A 17,317-nucleotide genomic window follows, 5' to 3' on the forward strand; every position below is an offset into this window, starting at 1 on the left:
AAATATAAATAAGTTTTTGTGTGGACAACTTCAAAGGTATGGGTCTTATACAAAGAGTCAATAATAGAGGGGTGTAGGGAGAAAACAACTATTTCCTGCTATGGTCTATGTCTAACGAGAAGACATCAACAGTGCCACAGCAATACCAGGGGTAAGTAATTGGGGGAAAGGACAAGAGTTAAGAGGAGGTTTGGATTTTCTATTTCATGAGGTGTGTTTATTGGTTATTTTTCTCTTTGGAGCAATTAAAATTGTCTAAAATTGAGAGTGTTGATGTACAACTAAGTGAAGATAATGTGAGACATGGATTGTTTACTTTGGACATTATCCATGATACCCAATGGATGGAGATGGCTGAAGGATCCATTACCTGAGAAGTAGAATGGTGAACTATGGTGTAAACATATGATGGAATATTGGGTAGACACAGAGAAGAACAGAGTCGTGAGGCATGCAACAAGGAATGAAACTTGGGGAAACTATGTGGTGCAAAATAAGCCAGAAACAAAAGAGCAAATATTGTACGGTCTCCTTTAGAAAATTTGTATAAGAAAATCAGGGCCTATATTGTAAGTTTTTATAGCGGTCACATTTAGTCTGGAGCTGTAATTGTTATTTCTGGATTTTGAGATGCTCTGCTATGTATGTAGAACTGGTATGTCCTTGGAACTTTGGCTACCCATGTGACAACTAAGACTCAGTGTTTAATTTCTGCAACTCTGAAAGTCAACATTGCTACATACAACAACTGTTAAAGAAATTGAAAAAAAACCATACAACAACTGTTAAAGAAATTGAAAAAAAATCAGGCTTCAATTAGAGATAAGAACGAAGCTGATCTGGTTGTGACTAGGGTAAATCAGAATACAAGGGTAAGGATGACATTGTCTGCATTTTAAAAATTCACCTACTTTATGAGACCAAAGGAAGAGAGGTTAATTTTGTCCAAAACCTAAATTTTCTGTTGCACATGATCTAACTCAAACTGTCTGGATAACTCATTTAAACAACCCAAACACAAGGATCCCAGAATGGGGATGAGGGCTTGTAATTCTGTACATTAATGTAATACCCAGATATATCCCAGAGTATGTTGGGCAGATAATTAAAAAGTATTAGCAAATCCCTTGAGGGATTGGAGAAAAAATACGGAACTATTCAACTTTACCACTCAAAAGCCCTGATACTGTTTCAAACATTAGGGACTCTCAAGTCAATAGGCAAAGCCCTTGATCATGAAGTTTGCTCTTATGAAGCTTATTCTAGCAGATACCCTAACAGAAAACCTCTTTTGTTGCTGAGATATGGCCTCTCTCTCTAAACCCAACCGTGCAAGGAAAATCACTACCCTCCCCTCTACATGGGGCATAACATCCAGGGGTGAATGTCTCCCTGGCAACATGGGAAATGATTCCCAGGGATGAGCCTGGTCCTGATATGGTGGAATTGACAATGTCTTCCTGACCAAAGGGTAACAAAAAAGGTATCAGTGACTAAGGAGTTCAAATAGTCTGGACACTATTCTGGAGGCTACTCTGATGCGAGCTTCAGCTAGTTATCGCTAATTACCACGGTTTGCCAAACTTCAACCAAAACCATTCCTGTTAATCCTAAAGAACATTTAGGGCTCTATCTGAGATTCTACACAAATTTCATGCACTAAGATTACTTTTCATAGACCTACAAACTCCAGATGGTTCCTAGGAGATAAGTCCTGAAACCCAGAGGTTCCAGCCTCTCCAAGAACATCAACTAGTTCTTCCATCCCCCTAGCCCGTATTGTAGACAGCCCTTTCCAACATGAAAATGTTAGAATGGGCATAGCCCAAATACCCGTAAAGATTGGGAGAAAGATCAAAGGAGAAGGGGGAGTTATAACAGAGATAGGAAGATAGGATTTAACAAATCAGTATGACTGCTGAATCATTATATAGATATTTCTTTCAGTCTCCCATGTCTTGGAGCAGCTAGAAGGAATTTCCCTGAACTTGTGGAATTGTAACCCACACCGAATTTTGAAATCTGTTCTATAACTACTTGTCACAGTGTACTTTGAAACTTACTGCTTTTTTGGTATATATTTCATATTTCACAATAAAAATCATTTTTAATAAAGCTGTCAGTCTTTTTTGGTTTTTATCATCAACTACACATTGCTCTGTTGTGAGCTCTGTGGAAAATTTGAGTTTTGTCACTAAAAAAATATTTAGTACTTGGTGCATGGGTGGTTCAGTAGTAGAATATTCACCTTCCATGCAGGTGTTTGTTTTTCAGGAAAATTTAGATACCTCTTCATGTACTTAAATAACTTGTGTTAACGTTTGTCAAGTCCTGGCAGCTTCACATTTATGTAATTCAACACCACTCAGCCCTTTTTCATTATCATGAGGACTAGCTGTGAACAGAGAAGACAACAGTCAGACCTGGGTGGGCATCCCCATTCTATCAGTCACCAGCTGTTCTAGTTTGCTAGCTACCGGAATGCAATATACCAGAAATGGAATGGCTTTTAAAAAGGGGAATTTAATGAGTTGCTAGTTTACAGTTCTAAGACCGAGAAAATGCCCCAATTAAAACAAGTCTATAGAAATATCCAATCAAAGGCATCCAGGGAAAGATACCTTGGTCCAAGAAGGCCGATGAAGTTCGGGGTCTCTCTCTCAAGTGAGAAGGCATGTGGCGAACACGGCATCATCTGCTAGCTTTCTCTCCTGGCTTCCAGTTTCATGAAGCTCCCCAGGAGGTGTTTTCCTTCCTTATCTCCAAAGGTCGCTGACTGGTGGACTCTCTGCTTCGTAGTGTTGCTCTCTCTGACTCTCTTTCTCCAAAATATTTCCTCTTTTATAAGACTCCAGTAAACCAATCAAGACCCACTCAAATGGGTGGAGACATGTCATCCCCTAATTCAGTTTAACAACCATTCTTGACTAAATCACATCAACCAGGGAGATGATCTCATTACAGTTTCAAATATACAGTATTGAATAGGGATTATTCTACCATATGAAATGGGATTTATATTAAAACATGGCTTTTCTTAGGGGGCATACTTCCTTTCAAACCAGCACACCAGCTAATGGTCACCTCCACAAAGACCTGCCTGAACCTCTGTGTTTTCATCTGCAAGGTGGAGATGATGCCTCACTCACAGGGTTACTGAAAGCATGACTTGAGCAAAGTTTGTAACCCTTGGAAGACACGTTTGAAATGAGAAGTAATATCATTGATGGGACGAGAGCACTTATCGAAATCTTTACTTTAAAAGGATCACGACGGGCAGTGCGATGGGGGCTCAGCAGGCAGAGCTCTTGCCTACCAGGCTGGAGACCCAGGTTCGGTTCCTGGTGCCTGCCCTTGTAAATAAATAAATAAATAAATAAATAAGAGGTCATGACACCTGCTCCAAAGTATTTAAGCTTCCACAACTTACATCTAAGAAATATGGGAAATGCCAAAACTTTTGCCTACATTTACTAATAGTAGTATATCTTTTGGCCCAGCCCTGACCCCACAGCGAGGGCTCACTCCCTCCCCATCCTCTCTGACTTTCCATCACTGGAACAGAACATCCCTCTGCTACTCTCCTAACACCACCCTGTCTGCTGCCCGAATGTATGGACCCCACCCCAGGGCCCAGAGTTCAGCTTTTGCCCCCAAGAGGCTGCAGGAGCAGGCCTCAAAAAGGCAATTAACGGGTGGGCCACGGTGGCTCAGCAGGCAGGGTTCTTGCCTGCCATGCTGTTGACATGGGTTCGATTCCTGGTGCCTGCCCACGGGAAAAAAAAAAAAGAAAGAAAGGCAATTAACATTGGAAAATTCCTTCCATGAACTGAAATTCTCTTTGCATTGTTACTTCACTGAATTTTTTCTTTGCACTACAGAGAGTATTGCTGGAAAGTGTGTGTGTTGGGGGGGCATTTAGGGCACAGCAATTCTTCATTTTCCTGAACTGACCCACAAGTAGTGAGAGGTTTCAGCATCCTCAGCTGGCACCCAGTGTGGGGAATAAGGGTGGCTTAAGGGATGCAACATGGTTGGCGACAAACCACACCTTGGCGATATCTTGGGGGGCGTTCAGGGCAGGAGACCCCCAGTGGCATGGGAGCCCAGAACATACATTAAGTTCAGATGCAGGAAGATAAAATCACATTCCTTGCACAGGAGTTTGTGGCTGGACCTTGGTACCCAGCAACTCCTGTCTGGTAGATACAATTTAGGGTTGGGAGTGTGGCTGCCATGGACAAGTTGGGGACACACATTGCGGACTGGCATTATCTACTAAGACAATTTTTCCCATTAACGGAAGTATTTTTGGAGAGAGCCGCCTTTTCCTAGTTTGAGCAAAGGTGCCATATGGACTGGAGGCAACCCTGCTGAGGAGTTGAAGACCATGGGACGTACACTGGTATGATACAAGTCACTTCATCATCATGCACCATTTCCCCATCTCTTCAGAAGGGTATAAATCAAACCTGTCAGGGGGCTGGTAAGACACCTGGCCAGAAACAAACTAAACATTATAAAGAAAATGAATCATACCTTTTAGAGAAAATGGATGCATAACACAACTTCAAATTTGAAGAAAAAAGAATATGAGGTTAGGGCAGAGGTCCCCAAACTTTCTCTTTTACCAGACCCATAAGCCTCAGTAATTTTTTTAACTGTGCCCTTAGGACTAAAGAAATACCTGTTTATTAAATAGTAAGGTCCAAACAACTTAAGTATTTTTGTCCTAAAAACTCAGTAGCCTTTTAAAAAATAACACACATAAAATTAAAAGAAATAAAAATAATATCTGCATATCATCCTTAAATAATCACACTTACTATGGTGTACTTGTCCAACTTCTTGAATGTTGGAAACAGACTGAACACTGCCAGCCTCATTTCTGGTTCCACGTCGATTCTCTCGAGGCACTTCTTTTTTGTCATAGAATCTTTTAAATTCTTCTCAAAGATATGATATCATCTGAAGGAAAGTAATGCAATCTATTAAAATTGTGAATTACTTTGAGGAAGAAGTTTGCACAGTGTCCAACAGATATGTAGTTTCTTTGTCTCCTTTGGAAATTGTACATGTCACCTGATGCCTCCGTGAGTTTTCTGCGGCATATTGCTGCTAGAATGCCTCAGTGCACAGTTTAGGACAGAGAACACTGAAACCCTAAATACACTGAAATTAACTGCTTGGCAGGTATTTATAATGATCTGGTACCTATGACTCTGTAGGGCTATAAGTCTCAAAGTCCAGGACTCAAGAACCTGTTTATTTCCTCTTGGGTGACTAAGACGATGTCTACAAAAGCATTCTGAGAATACAGAAGTGCTGTAACAATGATAATTGGAGAATCAGTGAAAAGGAGCTGTCCACTAGAATGTAAGCTCTAAAAAGTGGGAGTCTGGATATAACCAGCCCTTGATATATATAATATTTTTATTGAGAAATCTTCACACACATACAGTCCATCCGTAGTATACATTCGGTGGCTCACAATTTCATCACATAGTTGTGTATTCATCACCATGACCACTTTTGGAACATTTGCATCAGTCCAGAAAAAGAAATAAAAATAAAAAAGTAAAAACTTACATTCCATACCCCTTACCCCTCCCTCTTATTGACCGCTAGTATTCAATCTACCCAATTTATTCCCCCCTATTATTTATTTATTTATTTACCTTATTTTGTTACTTATCTGTCCATACTCTGGATAAAAGGAGCATCAGACAAAAGGTTTTCACACTCACACAGTCACACTGTAAAAGTTATACCATTATACAATCGTCTTCAAGAATCAAGGCTACTGGAACACAGCTCAAAGGTTTCAGGCACTTCCTCCAGCCACTCCAGTACACCATAAACTAAAAAGGGATAGCTGTATAATGCGTAAGAACAACTTCCAGGATAACCTCCCAACTCTGTTTGAAATCTCTTAGCCACTGAAACTTTATTATTTGTTTCATTTTTCTTCCCCCTTTTGGTCAAGAAAGGTTTTCTCAATCCCATGACGCCGGGTCCCAGCTCATCCTGCGAGTCCTGTCCCACATTGCCAGGGAGATTTGCACCCCTGGGAGTCACAAACCACATAGTGGGGAGGGCAGCGATTTCACCTGCTGACTTGGCTTCGAGAGAGGCCACATTTGGGCAACAAAAGAGGTTCTCTGAGGGTGACTCTTAGGCATAATTATAAGTACCAGCTACCTTGGACTTTGGTACCCAGCAGGGTACCAAGGCTCAGCCTATCCTTTGCAGGAATAGTTTCATAGGGGCGAACCCCAAGATCAAGGGCTCAGCCTATTGAAATGGTTGTTCCCACTGCTTGCGAGTATATCAGAAATTCTCCAAGTGGGGAAGTTGAATATATTTTCCTTTCTCCCCCGTACCCCAAGGGGACTTTGCAAATACTTTTTTATTCTCTGCTCAAATTACTCTGGGATGTATTGGGCATCACACTAACCTGTACAAACCAACCAGATCTCATGCTCTATTTAAGATTCCATGTAACTATGGTGTTTGAATAAACTGACCATATAAGTTAAATTAGGTAATACCCTACCCAAAATGTAAATTTTGCACCAACTAAACATCTTTTCCTTTGGTCTCACACAGAAGTTGAAGTTTTGAAATATGGACCATATCATTCTTTACCCTGCATTCTGATTTACCTTAGTCCTATCCAGATCAGCTTCATTCCTTTCTCTAGTCGAAGTCTGATCACTTTTTTTACTTTTTTAACACTTGTTGTATGGTGGCGCTTGATATTTGATGAATTAATGAATGACTAAAGGGAGACTTCACTTTGAAGTGTTGGTGTTTTTAATAGAAGTTGTAGGGATGACTCGATCTCACACTTTCCCCTGGACTCTCCCCACTTGGTCAGTGTCCTTATAAATGAAGCAAACACTGTAGCGTGGTTAGAGATGCCAGATGTGAACGTGCCTAGTACATGGCAGGTGCTCAGTAAATGGCAACTGTAACTTTTTAGGAGGAGGCAAAGGGGGGTGTTGTAAAGATCATAAATTTTAGAATAGGATGAGTTTGGGTTTGAAATGAGAAGACAATCACCAAATTTCTCTGGGTCTCAGTTTCTTCAGATGCAATATAGGAATAAAGACAGAGGGTTGTTATAAGGATGAAATGAGAAAATGCCTGTGAAGCTCTTAGTGGACTGCCTGAAACATGGGACATATAAATGGTAGCTATTACTCTATCAGCTACTTTTCACTTTATCTGGCCCATCTCATTCCTCCGCCAGTGAGTTGCAGGGCTTATGGCTAGAACTGCACATTTTTTACACCAGGCACACACTACTTCAGAACTGCTGCATGGCCTGGCGTGCTCCTCCCCTACTTCCTTTCAGTTTTTACTCACATTTACCTTTTCAGGGGTGCCGTGGTAGTTCAGTGGCAGCATTCTCATCTGTCATGTGGGAGTCCTGGGTTCGATTCCCGGCCCATACACTCCCCAAAAAACCAAACCAATAAACAAGAAAAGCAAACAAGCAAACAACAACAAAAAATTTAACAAATGGTGCTCCAATAGGGGATAGTCACACGGAAAAAGAATGAAATGTGACCCCTGCCATATAGCATACAAAAAAAAAATTCGCCTTCTCAATGAGGTCTATACTGAACTCCTTATTTTAAATTGCGCACCCCCATTCCCATTTCCCTGCTCAGTTTTTTTTCTTCCTAGCACTAACCACCTTTTAACACACTACTTTCCACATTGTTTATTTCTGTCTTCTCTCACAACAACACAGACTCTGGGAGGGCAAGGGTTTTTGTCTGTTGCAGTCACCAATGCCTCAATGTCCAGATCAGTGCCCAACACATGCTAGGTAGTCAAATAAATACTTGTAAAATTGAATTGATTTGAATAAATTCTCAGTGGATCTTACGCTTTTTGGGTTGGGCCCATTATGTAGTCAGCACAATTTTGGAAAATGGTCAATCTACCCACAAGCCCCCACCAGGGAAAACCCTCGTCACCCGGCCCAGTTCAGTTACTAACCATGGGGACTTTGTTAAGTTGGTTAGCTTCCCTATGCTTTGGTTACATCATCTATAAATGCAGATAAAAACCAACTCTACTCCATGAAACTATTGTGAAGATTAAATGATTGATAGATACAGATGATAGGTTAGATAGAGAGAGAGCGAGAGAGAGGGAGAGAGATGGAATGATAGAGCAAATATGGCAAAATGTTAAAAGTTGGTGGATCTGGATATCTGGGTGGAGTATATGCTGGAACTCCCTGTATGGGTTTTGTATTATTTTTGCAACTGTCCTGTATATTTGAAATTATCTCAAAATAATAAGTTAAAAATAATTAAATGAGTTAATGTGAAATACCTAGAACAGTGCCTGGCACATATTCAATAAATATTAGCTATTATGGTTCTATTTACAGCCAAGGCCAGGACCCTCTGCCCTCCGCCCTGCTCTGTACCACCAATGCACCCCTGCTGGGGTAGTCGACCTTCTCTCACTCCTGGGTTCACCGCCCACCTCTTGGCCCTCAGATCACAAACTGCTGTGGGCTCTCCAGCTCCAACTCTCATTTCCTCCACTAACTTGTTTTTTATTTTTTGTTTTTAGTGCCTGCCCTTACACCCAAACTGCTTTCAGAAGCTCCAGGTAACAGCCTCTTGACTAATCTGTGTACCGACTAAAACTTTGATGTTTACCAATCCGGTTCTATGAAAAATCTCTCACAAGTTGCTTTCTCTGGTCTTAAGCCAGAGTTGTTTTAATATTTTCACTTATCACCAATAAATTACTCCATTTTAATCTTTTTTTTCTTTGTATGCTGTAGGGTGGGGTCACATTTCATTCTTTTTCCAGGTGAGTATCCCCTTATTGCAGCACCATTTGTTGAATTTTTGTTTGGTTGGTTTTTCATTTGTTTGTTTTGCTCTTTTGTTTGTTTGGGAAGTACATGTACTGGGAATCGAGCCCAGGTCTCCCGCATGGCAGGCGAGAATTCATTCTAATCTTTTTTTTAAGTGTGGTTTCCTTCGTGCCTTGTTCTTATACTGTTTTAAAGAGAGAATGATTAAAAAATTTAAAACAAATTTTTTTTGGTCTGAAAACTAATTTAGGAATTCTTTTTTCTTTAATTTTAGTTTTGTTTTGTTTTGTTTGTTTTTTTGGTTTTAGGCATGGGCAGGCTCCAGGAATTAAGACCTGGTCTCCGGCATGGCAGGTGAGAATTCTGCCATGAGCCACCGTTGCACCACCGTAATTTAAGAATTCTTTAATACATGTTTTTACTCCCTGAGCTTCATTCTAAGGCCTAAGAGGAAAACACCCTCTTCTGTGGAAGGGCTGCGCTAGCTCTCTTTAATTGGGCTGTAAAGTCTGCCCTACCTCATGCCCCAGTCTCAGGGAAAATAGGCTGCCAGAGAACTTGGCTAAAGGTGGGGGGGGGGGGGGGGGGGGGGGCGGGTAAAATGTCCAAAGGCTTAAATTAAATTTCAGGCTCCCAAAATAACCCGAGTACGCCTGTCACCTCCAAATCAAGCCCTGCACACTGTTTCACACTGGCAGAGTGCCATCCCTCTGGCCTGATCCCAGGAGGCCCAGATCCAGAGGAGGCAAGGTTGGCCCCTCTGTGTCCACAGGACAAGCTTTCTAGAGCAGGCTGCTAAGCCCACTGAATTAAGGGTGGACATGCAGGAGGCATTTTATCCCTTCTCATGTCATATGATTCTTCTCTTTCCTTTATTTCCTCTATTCCTCCTCCATTTTTCTCTGCTACCTGTTCTCAGGCCCCTGGAAGCCCCCAGGACAGTATTTTCCTAAACTCAATCACCTGCATAGCACTCTCATGATTCCTACTCCATGCTCCCATATCTAAATCCCACCTGCACTATTTCTTTTAAATTAGCTCACATCTTCACCTAAAGGCTATTGACCTGTAGCACCCCTTTAAATTTAAAAACAGCTTCACTTGCCATAAATAGTCAGCTTCATTATAAATATAATGAAAACAACAATACATAGTAATGGAATTTTAGTTGGATTTGGCTGCTTGCCACAGCCCCCGTGTCTGACTGAGTCCTGCTCTCTTTATTAGAGGAGGAATACCGCAGAGGTTTAGACATGCCAGGATCAAAGTGAGACTTTCTCCTGGAAATAATCACAGATATGGAAAAAGAGGAACAGTCTCACCTATTTTTTAATGTCATGTCTACACACCATTCAGAAGTTTCCCACTTGAGGAAATACTATTTTGAGTTTTAGACTCACAAAAGACAGAAGTTTGTGGAAATCTGATAGACCTCCTCCCACTTCCCCCAGCAGAGGACTACACTTTTTGCTAACTGCGCTCAGAAACTTCATGCACATTTTTTTCTCATTATTTATGCACCGCTTTTGACCAAGTATCAAAGTGTTTCAGATACAGGACTCCTTCCTAGATCACAGAAAGTGGCTGCGGAAAGGAACTGAGGATATCATCTAAATCAAATCGTGACCCAGCCCCGTTTTACCGGAGGAGACTTGGGGTTGGGGGCCGAGGGCGATCTGCCCTAGGTTACAGGGAGGACAGTCAACATGTTTTGGTTCGTGTGGCCCGGAGCACAAGCTATCCTGTCCCTCAGGAGACATCGTGAAGCGCTCCCTGCCCGGCGCGTGGCCAAACGTCTGGCCCGCATTATGTTGACCTAGGTTGCCATGGCAGCGGCGCACGGTTCCCCGCCCGGTATTGACGACGCCACGGGGCGAGCGTCCAATGGGAAGGCAGCTTTGCGTCACTGGCCGCCTTGGCCGGCGGGCGCCACCTTCACGACGGGAAGAGAAGCGTTGACGCCTATTGAGAGGCCGCCTCCGGTTCCCGGCCGCGGCGAGTGACACCGTTTTCCAATCCGCCTGCGGACGCCGCCGCCTGGGACAAAGCCAGAATGTTCGGGATGCTGAGCAGCAGCTTTGAGGATGACCCCTTCTTCTCGTGAGTGACGGGAGGCGGAGGAGATGAAGGGAAACGAGTGAAGTTTAACGGGCGAGAGCGAATCAGGGGTGACGACGGGAGGCGGTTTGAGGGAGAGGAGAGGTGGGCTCGGGGCCGCTTCGGGGCGAAGGACTGGAGGATTTAGGGCTGTGTGAGGGGAGGGAGAGGAGGATTGGGGGCGTGAGGTGGACCAGGGAGAGGGGCATGGGGTGAGAGGATGATTTGGGGCCTGAGGCGGAGAGAGGAGAAATGGGGGGGCGGGGGGGGGGAAGGACTTGGGGACGTGAGAGGGAGGGGAGAGGAGGGCTTAGGAGAGTGTGGGGCAGATGGGAGGATTATGGGGGGGAGGGAGGGGAGAGGAGGACTTGGGAACGTGAAGTGGGGCTTGTGCTCACAGCTGGTGCAGGGGCTTTGCAGATGAAGGTAACTGCGACCTCGGTGTAACTTGTGAGATTTATGCTCGTAAAACCCTTTTCCCACCCGTCTTAATTTCAAAAGGTGGGCAGGGCGGGGGGGCCGGTTGTATCTTACAGGATATGGCGATTCTTTGGAAAGGGATTTTTTTTTTTTTTGAAATAACATTTTTCATAATATGAATGAGGGAGGTGTCCGTGAGAGCACAACAAAGTTGGAGAGTTGTCTTTTTTCTCTCACCTCGAAGTGCTGGGAAGTTGCCATAAGCACTGTCTGCTTTGCCTGCTTTGTTACAAAGCTAACTTTGTTTGGAAAGAGAATTCTTTTTCTGTGAAAAGTGTAAATGGGACAAGGAAGCAGAGGGCGGGCGTTTACACCCCAGGTAAACAAGTGCCATTACCCTGTGCACCTATTCTAAGTGAAATAGTGGAAATCAACCCTAGGAAGAAGGCATCCAGAAATTAGTTATTTCGCGATGGTCTAGTTTCCTGGGGTTTTAAAAAATTCTTCCTTGGATGAATTTATAAGCCTAATAACATAATCTAGAGGATCCCTAAGAAGGGGAAGCTTTGTGATACTTCTTTATCAAAGTGCTTTGCCAGCTTAAATTTTGGCTTGGTTTTCGGATTTATTTTGAGCCCTTAAATTCTCTTTTATGTAACTTGAGATCATTTTTAAAAATTTTTAAATATTAACAGCTTACTGGAAATTTTTTTTAGCTTATTTTCAGAATAAAATATTATATTGGCTTAATTGTGTTAGTAATATTTTAAAACCAGTAACATAAAAGCAATAATTGAAAAGATAATGAACAGTAGAAAAATGAAATACATGGAAAAATAAAATGGTTAACATTTTATTCTAAAGTTTATCATTTCAATTTAGTAGCATACAACGCAGATTGATTATGCCATTTTAGTTAACTTGTTTAGGAGCTTTGGGGGCATTTATGGTCAGTGTCATTTTTACAAGTTTAAAATGTTAAAAATTTTGTATTGTGATGTGCTCTTTTTAAACCCCCTCAGAATGGAGAACAGATATGTCCGTAATGAGTTGAGGTATTGAACTGGTTCTTACTTAAATGTGACTTCAGTACATGGGTAACAGTTAAGATTATAATAGACGATTTGGGGGGTTATATTATGTACTTGATATACCAAAAAGAGCAATGGCCTAACTAAACTGTGAACGTGTAATTAGTACTTTCTTTAAAATGACTAGCAGAAATGTAATTGAAATTCTTGGGTAACTCTTTCTGAGCAAAGCCAATGAACCCAAGAGTCAGGGTCAGAAATAGTAACAGACCACAAATAGTAAGCATACATCCAAGAACACTTTTCTCCTGTGCTTAGAATGGAAGAGACCATTGGTTACCTGTCAGTTGGTCTTTCTATCAGCTATCTGCAGCCTACTTCAGATGCAGGCAGCCATATTGTAAAAATGATCATAAACTCCTTTAACCCCAACCCCAACCAAAATTAGTATATCCATTACTAAATATAACCCAAACATAATGAATCTACAAAGGTTACCAACTCCTTAAATCATCTGCTGACCTTATGGAACACAGAATGGAAGTGCGGTCCATATGTCCCATGCCACTGTCTTTTATATCAGTATTGTCCCGTTGCTAACATGTGTCTGATCATTGAATTCCTAACGGCTAGCTTTACGTGTGCTACATAGAAAATATTCAATAAATATTGTGTGAATGATAATCGGGTGTCTTTTATTCTCTTTAAGTTAATCTGACATTTAGTTGATGTATTTGGCATTTGCATTCAACAAATGCCATTGTTGATGCTGACATTTCTTAATTAGGACACTTTTCTAAGTTATACATTAATTCAGAATAAAAAATAACCACCATATGCATAATCAACTAATTTACTAATTATTCTAAGATGGAAAGAGAAAATATTTCTTAGATATAAAGTAAGAATTATTAGAGACTGGTAAAAAGTCTTGGTCAAATTGCTAACACAGGAGAACTAAGTAAAAAATATTGAAAATCTGTAGTTTTTGATTCAATAGTATATTGTTTCAGTACTTACCTTCCCATACATGTTAAATCTTTTATCAGAAATTAAAGATAACCTTAAAAAAGTGATATTTTAAAGATTAGTATTTTGTTACATATTTGGGGTTTTAAAAAATAGGTCTTATTAGGTCTTAGTTGAAATGATCTCAGTGAAAATTTTCCTTGTAGGATGTCTTCAGAGATCTTCTTAAGCAAATAGTACTTGTAAGTTAGTTAAAAACACAAAAGCTAAAAAGTTGGCACTTGCTGGAATGCAGTTTTCTCTCAAGAATATGACTTCTCTTCTCATTTGTATTTGCTGAAGAATAAATATAAATATGTACGTATTTATATGTATATATTATATAGAGAGATAGTAAAATTAATGGTGGTTAAATGGTTTTGTCATCTGTGTTATACCCTAAGGAACATTTATTATTTAGTATAAAAGGTTAGATATGTCTATTATGATCCCAAAATATCTACTTGGCACAGAAATATAAATCTTGAATCTTCTGAGCTGCAGAAATGAAATTCTGATCAGGCAAATCTATACAAAAGTAGATATGATCTCATTTATCAGGGTATTAGAGATTAAAGGCTCAGAATCAGATCAGCAAATCTCTCAGCTTTATTTTCTATCATAAATCATTGTCAGCTTGCTTAAACCACCCAACCAGTCTTTGGTCAAAATTTCCCTATATACAGTCACAGAATGTTATTTCTTCTATCTCCTTGCTCTCTACAGAAGCTAAAACTTAAGTATAAACTCCATAATTTGTTTGCATTTCACTGGTGGTTGAATTTATTATACCTATTTATTGCCTGAGTTGAGAGTGAGTATATTTGATGTACAAAGCAGACATTGGCTGATATTTTCTTGTTTGAGAACATTCTCATAGAAGAAAATAAAACAAAATCATCTTATTAGATAAACTTTTGTGAACGGTGTTCACGGATGCTTCCATATTTGTTTTTAGACTCTGTTTGTGGTAAGGACTTCACCAAGATGACATAGTTTGGTTCTATTCTATTTATGTATTTATTCTACACTGTCTGACACAACTTGTTCTAATCATTTAATAAAGGTAGCTTGAAAATTAGTAAAGATGCAAATAACTTACAGAGAAATTTGAACTTTGAACTTTTTTAAAAATAAAAATATTGATACTATATTTGCCATTTCAGCATTCTTTACATTTTTCTTAAGTTTTTAAAATTATTTCAGCCCAGTTGTACTCAGTTAAAATTTAAGGCTTTGATTTTCAGGGCCCCATTTTGTTAGGACTCCTAACCTCACAGTAATTTTAGTACCTGCTGTATTTGCTCTCAGAAATATTTTAATACAGGTTTTTCTGAAAAGCAAACTGCACAGTTCAAGTGTGTATTTGATAGAGTGAGATACCATGAGCCTTGAACTGAAAGAATGTATAAGGTGCATTCCTTGGTTCAATAAGTATAAGCCATTGAGTTAAGAGCCCAGGGGCATAGCACATCACTTCTAAGACATAGTTGCTGGGTCAAGGAATGCCATCTGGTAGCATGTAGATAGATAGCCATGTAATAATGCCTAGTTCTATCAGCAAACGTTGTAAATATCCATGCAAAAGAAGGGGGAAGTCCTTTAATAGAGTTGAGCAGGTATTGTCATTCCTACAATTCTGTTATTATCAAGGCCTTCTGCCATGCCAGCATTTTAAACTGTGCTTCTAGACAGTGGAAAAATAGAATTGCCTTATGAAAATGTAATTCAGTCATTCTTTAAGTATTTTCTTATATTTCTACTATGTTCCCAGCCTTGTGGACTCTATTATAAAGATATAGAAGTCATGGTCCTTACCTTCAAGAACCTCTTATGAATGGTTGTGTGCAAACTTTCTAGTGCCAAAACCGTGGTTACCTGATGTATTGAAACAAAGGACCATTTCTTTATGGATCAAGAGAGCTGCAACAATCTGTTGGCTTAAGTTTTTGCCCCTCCTGAGTATAGTGGAAAGGAAGATTTCCCTTTATGAATGGGATTGCCGTATCAATTATCTGAGAACCTTAAGTAATAAAGAATGAAGTAAAAATAAGCTGTTTACTCAGAAGCACAAATAATTATATTTTTACATAAGCCAAAGAAGATTGTAAAATTGGCATATAGTTTTGATAGTCTTAAAAAAAGAGAAACTCACTGAAAGGAAGCATCACTAGCCTTTAAAAAAAATTTGTTGAAATCATTCCTGAGAGACCCAGAATCAAACTAAGAGTTAAGAATAAACACCTTTATGGGGAGGAAGGAGTAACAGTTTTTCCTATTTCATGTTATGCTCTGTAGATAAAGAATAAAGAGTACAAAAAGTACATTGAGAGCCAAATTTCATTTAGTTTGGTTGTGGTTTTTGTTCACACTCTGAAAAGGTAATATTGCCATCATAATAATGAATACAAGAGTTGATGATGTAAGTGGGAAGTAATTTTTTCCTGATAATGAAAATGCATCCTCATGGAGAATCTGAAAACTAAAAGTTTGATGATGGACAACATGCACACTAAGATGCTAACTACTATATCTTTTGTGGTATATTTCATTTCCATTTTCCATAAATGAAATTTTTTTATAAAATTGGGACCAACTTTATGGTTAAGTACTCTCTTCTCCCTCAATATGTACCATGAGCATTTTCCCAGTTATTAGATGTTTTTTGAAGCATGACTTTAGTGTTTGCAAAATATTGCATCCTGTGGATATATGAATAATATTTTTTGCATAAATCTTTATTCACATTTCCAATTATTACCTTAGACTATTAATAAGTACATGAAATTATTACTTTATAGAGTATGAACTTTTTAAAGCCTCATATTTCCAACTAGTTTTCCTAGAAGAATAAAACAGATTTTCAAAAGAGAATATGAATACATTATATATATATGATTATATATGAATATATATAATCATTTATATACTTAACTTCTCACCTGAGAGGACAAGCTCTGGATTAAATTAATTTAAAACGACTTCTTACTATCAAAAAGAGGCCTTTTTCTTTGCTTTCGTAAAAGAGAATTGAAGCTTGTAACAAGAGAAATCTTAAAATTTTATCTCCAAGCAGCTGTTTTTGGTACATATGAGTTAAATTCACTTCAGAGTCCAGACAGATTTCTTTCTGAATGGTTCACACAGGTGCAAAAGCCAGACTGTGGGTCCACTTTTGTCTTAATGATTTTTCATTCAGGCAGCCTTTGTTCATGTCACTCAAAAAATAAAATTTTTTTTAACATTTATTGTACATCTAAATACACCTGTTCAAGGCTCAGAACAGTGCATAATTTCTGAAGATTGAGGTGCTGCTTGCTGCCTAGAATTTAAGAAGGAAAAGAACCCAAAAAATGACCTTTTTGTAACTGGAAGTAATTATAAGGTCAAAGGAATCCTACAACTTTAATGGAAAGGTAAAGGAAATTAAAAATGCACCTGTAGGGCGGGACATGGTGGCTTGGTGGCAGAGTTCTTGCCTACCATGCCAGAGACCCGGGTTCTATTCTGGTACCTGCCCATAAAAAAAAGCAAGGCGTCTGCAAGGAAATGAACAGCACAAGTGTAAATGACTACTTGAAGATTTTAAGTACTAAAGAAAAGGAAAGAAATTTGAGAGTAGAAGGAAGGAGGTTGAGGAGAGAGAGGGTAAGTATGTTAGAAGTCTGTTTTTCTGCCCTATTAACAGCAAGTAATTTTTCGTTGGCATGGAGTTAATAAATTCTACTTATTTACTTTTCTTTTGTTAAACTTTGTAGTCGTTTCTGAATGGAAGTACCTCAAAAGTTCCCTTCAATTCCCTTGAAACAGTAGTTACATATCAGGACATTAGTGAAGAGAGAATGATTAGTAAGGATAGAAGGATAGAAAACAGAATGCTGCTTCCTCAGGGGCACATGCAGAAGGT

General features: G+C 39.6%; 1 protein-coding gene and 1 long non-coding RNA gene across 4 annotated transcripts in view; one reads left to right on the forward strand and one right to left on the reverse strand.

The window, feature by feature from the left end:
* Positions 1–3,345: 3,345 nt before the first annotated feature.
* LOC143684175 (uncharacterized) lies at positions 3,346–10,772 on the reverse strand. The gene is made up of 3 exons (XR_013175890.1): positions 10,497–10,772; positions 4,827–4,968; positions 3,346–3,766 (listed from the first exon to the last, which is right to left on the reverse strand). It is a non-coding gene; the product is annotated as an uncharacterized LOC143684175 (long non-coding RNA).
* MLF1 (myeloid leukemia factor 1) overlaps positions 10,741–17,317 on the forward strand; it is a 47,588-nt gene continuing 41,011 nt past the window's right edge. The window contains exon 1 of one of the 3 annotated variants that reach the window (XM_077160883.1): positions 10,741–10,954. In XM_077160883.1, coding sequence (XP_077016998.1) covers positions 10,908–10,954 — 47 coding nt within the window. In that variant the 5' untranslated portion in view covers positions 10,741–10,907. The remainder of the gene's footprint in view (positions 10,955–17,317) is intronic. The other 2 variants (XM_077160884.1, XM_077160885.1) reach the window with 2 other exon arrangements.

Source organism: Tamandua tetradactyla, chromosome 5 (assembly GCF_023851605.1).
Source record: "Tamandua tetradactyla isolate mTamTet1 chromosome 5, mTamTet1.pri, whole genome shotgun sequence".
In the NCBI taxonomy this organism is placed as follows: Eukaryota; Metazoa; Chordata; class Mammalia; order Pilosa; family Myrmecophagidae; genus Tamandua; species Tamandua tetradactyla.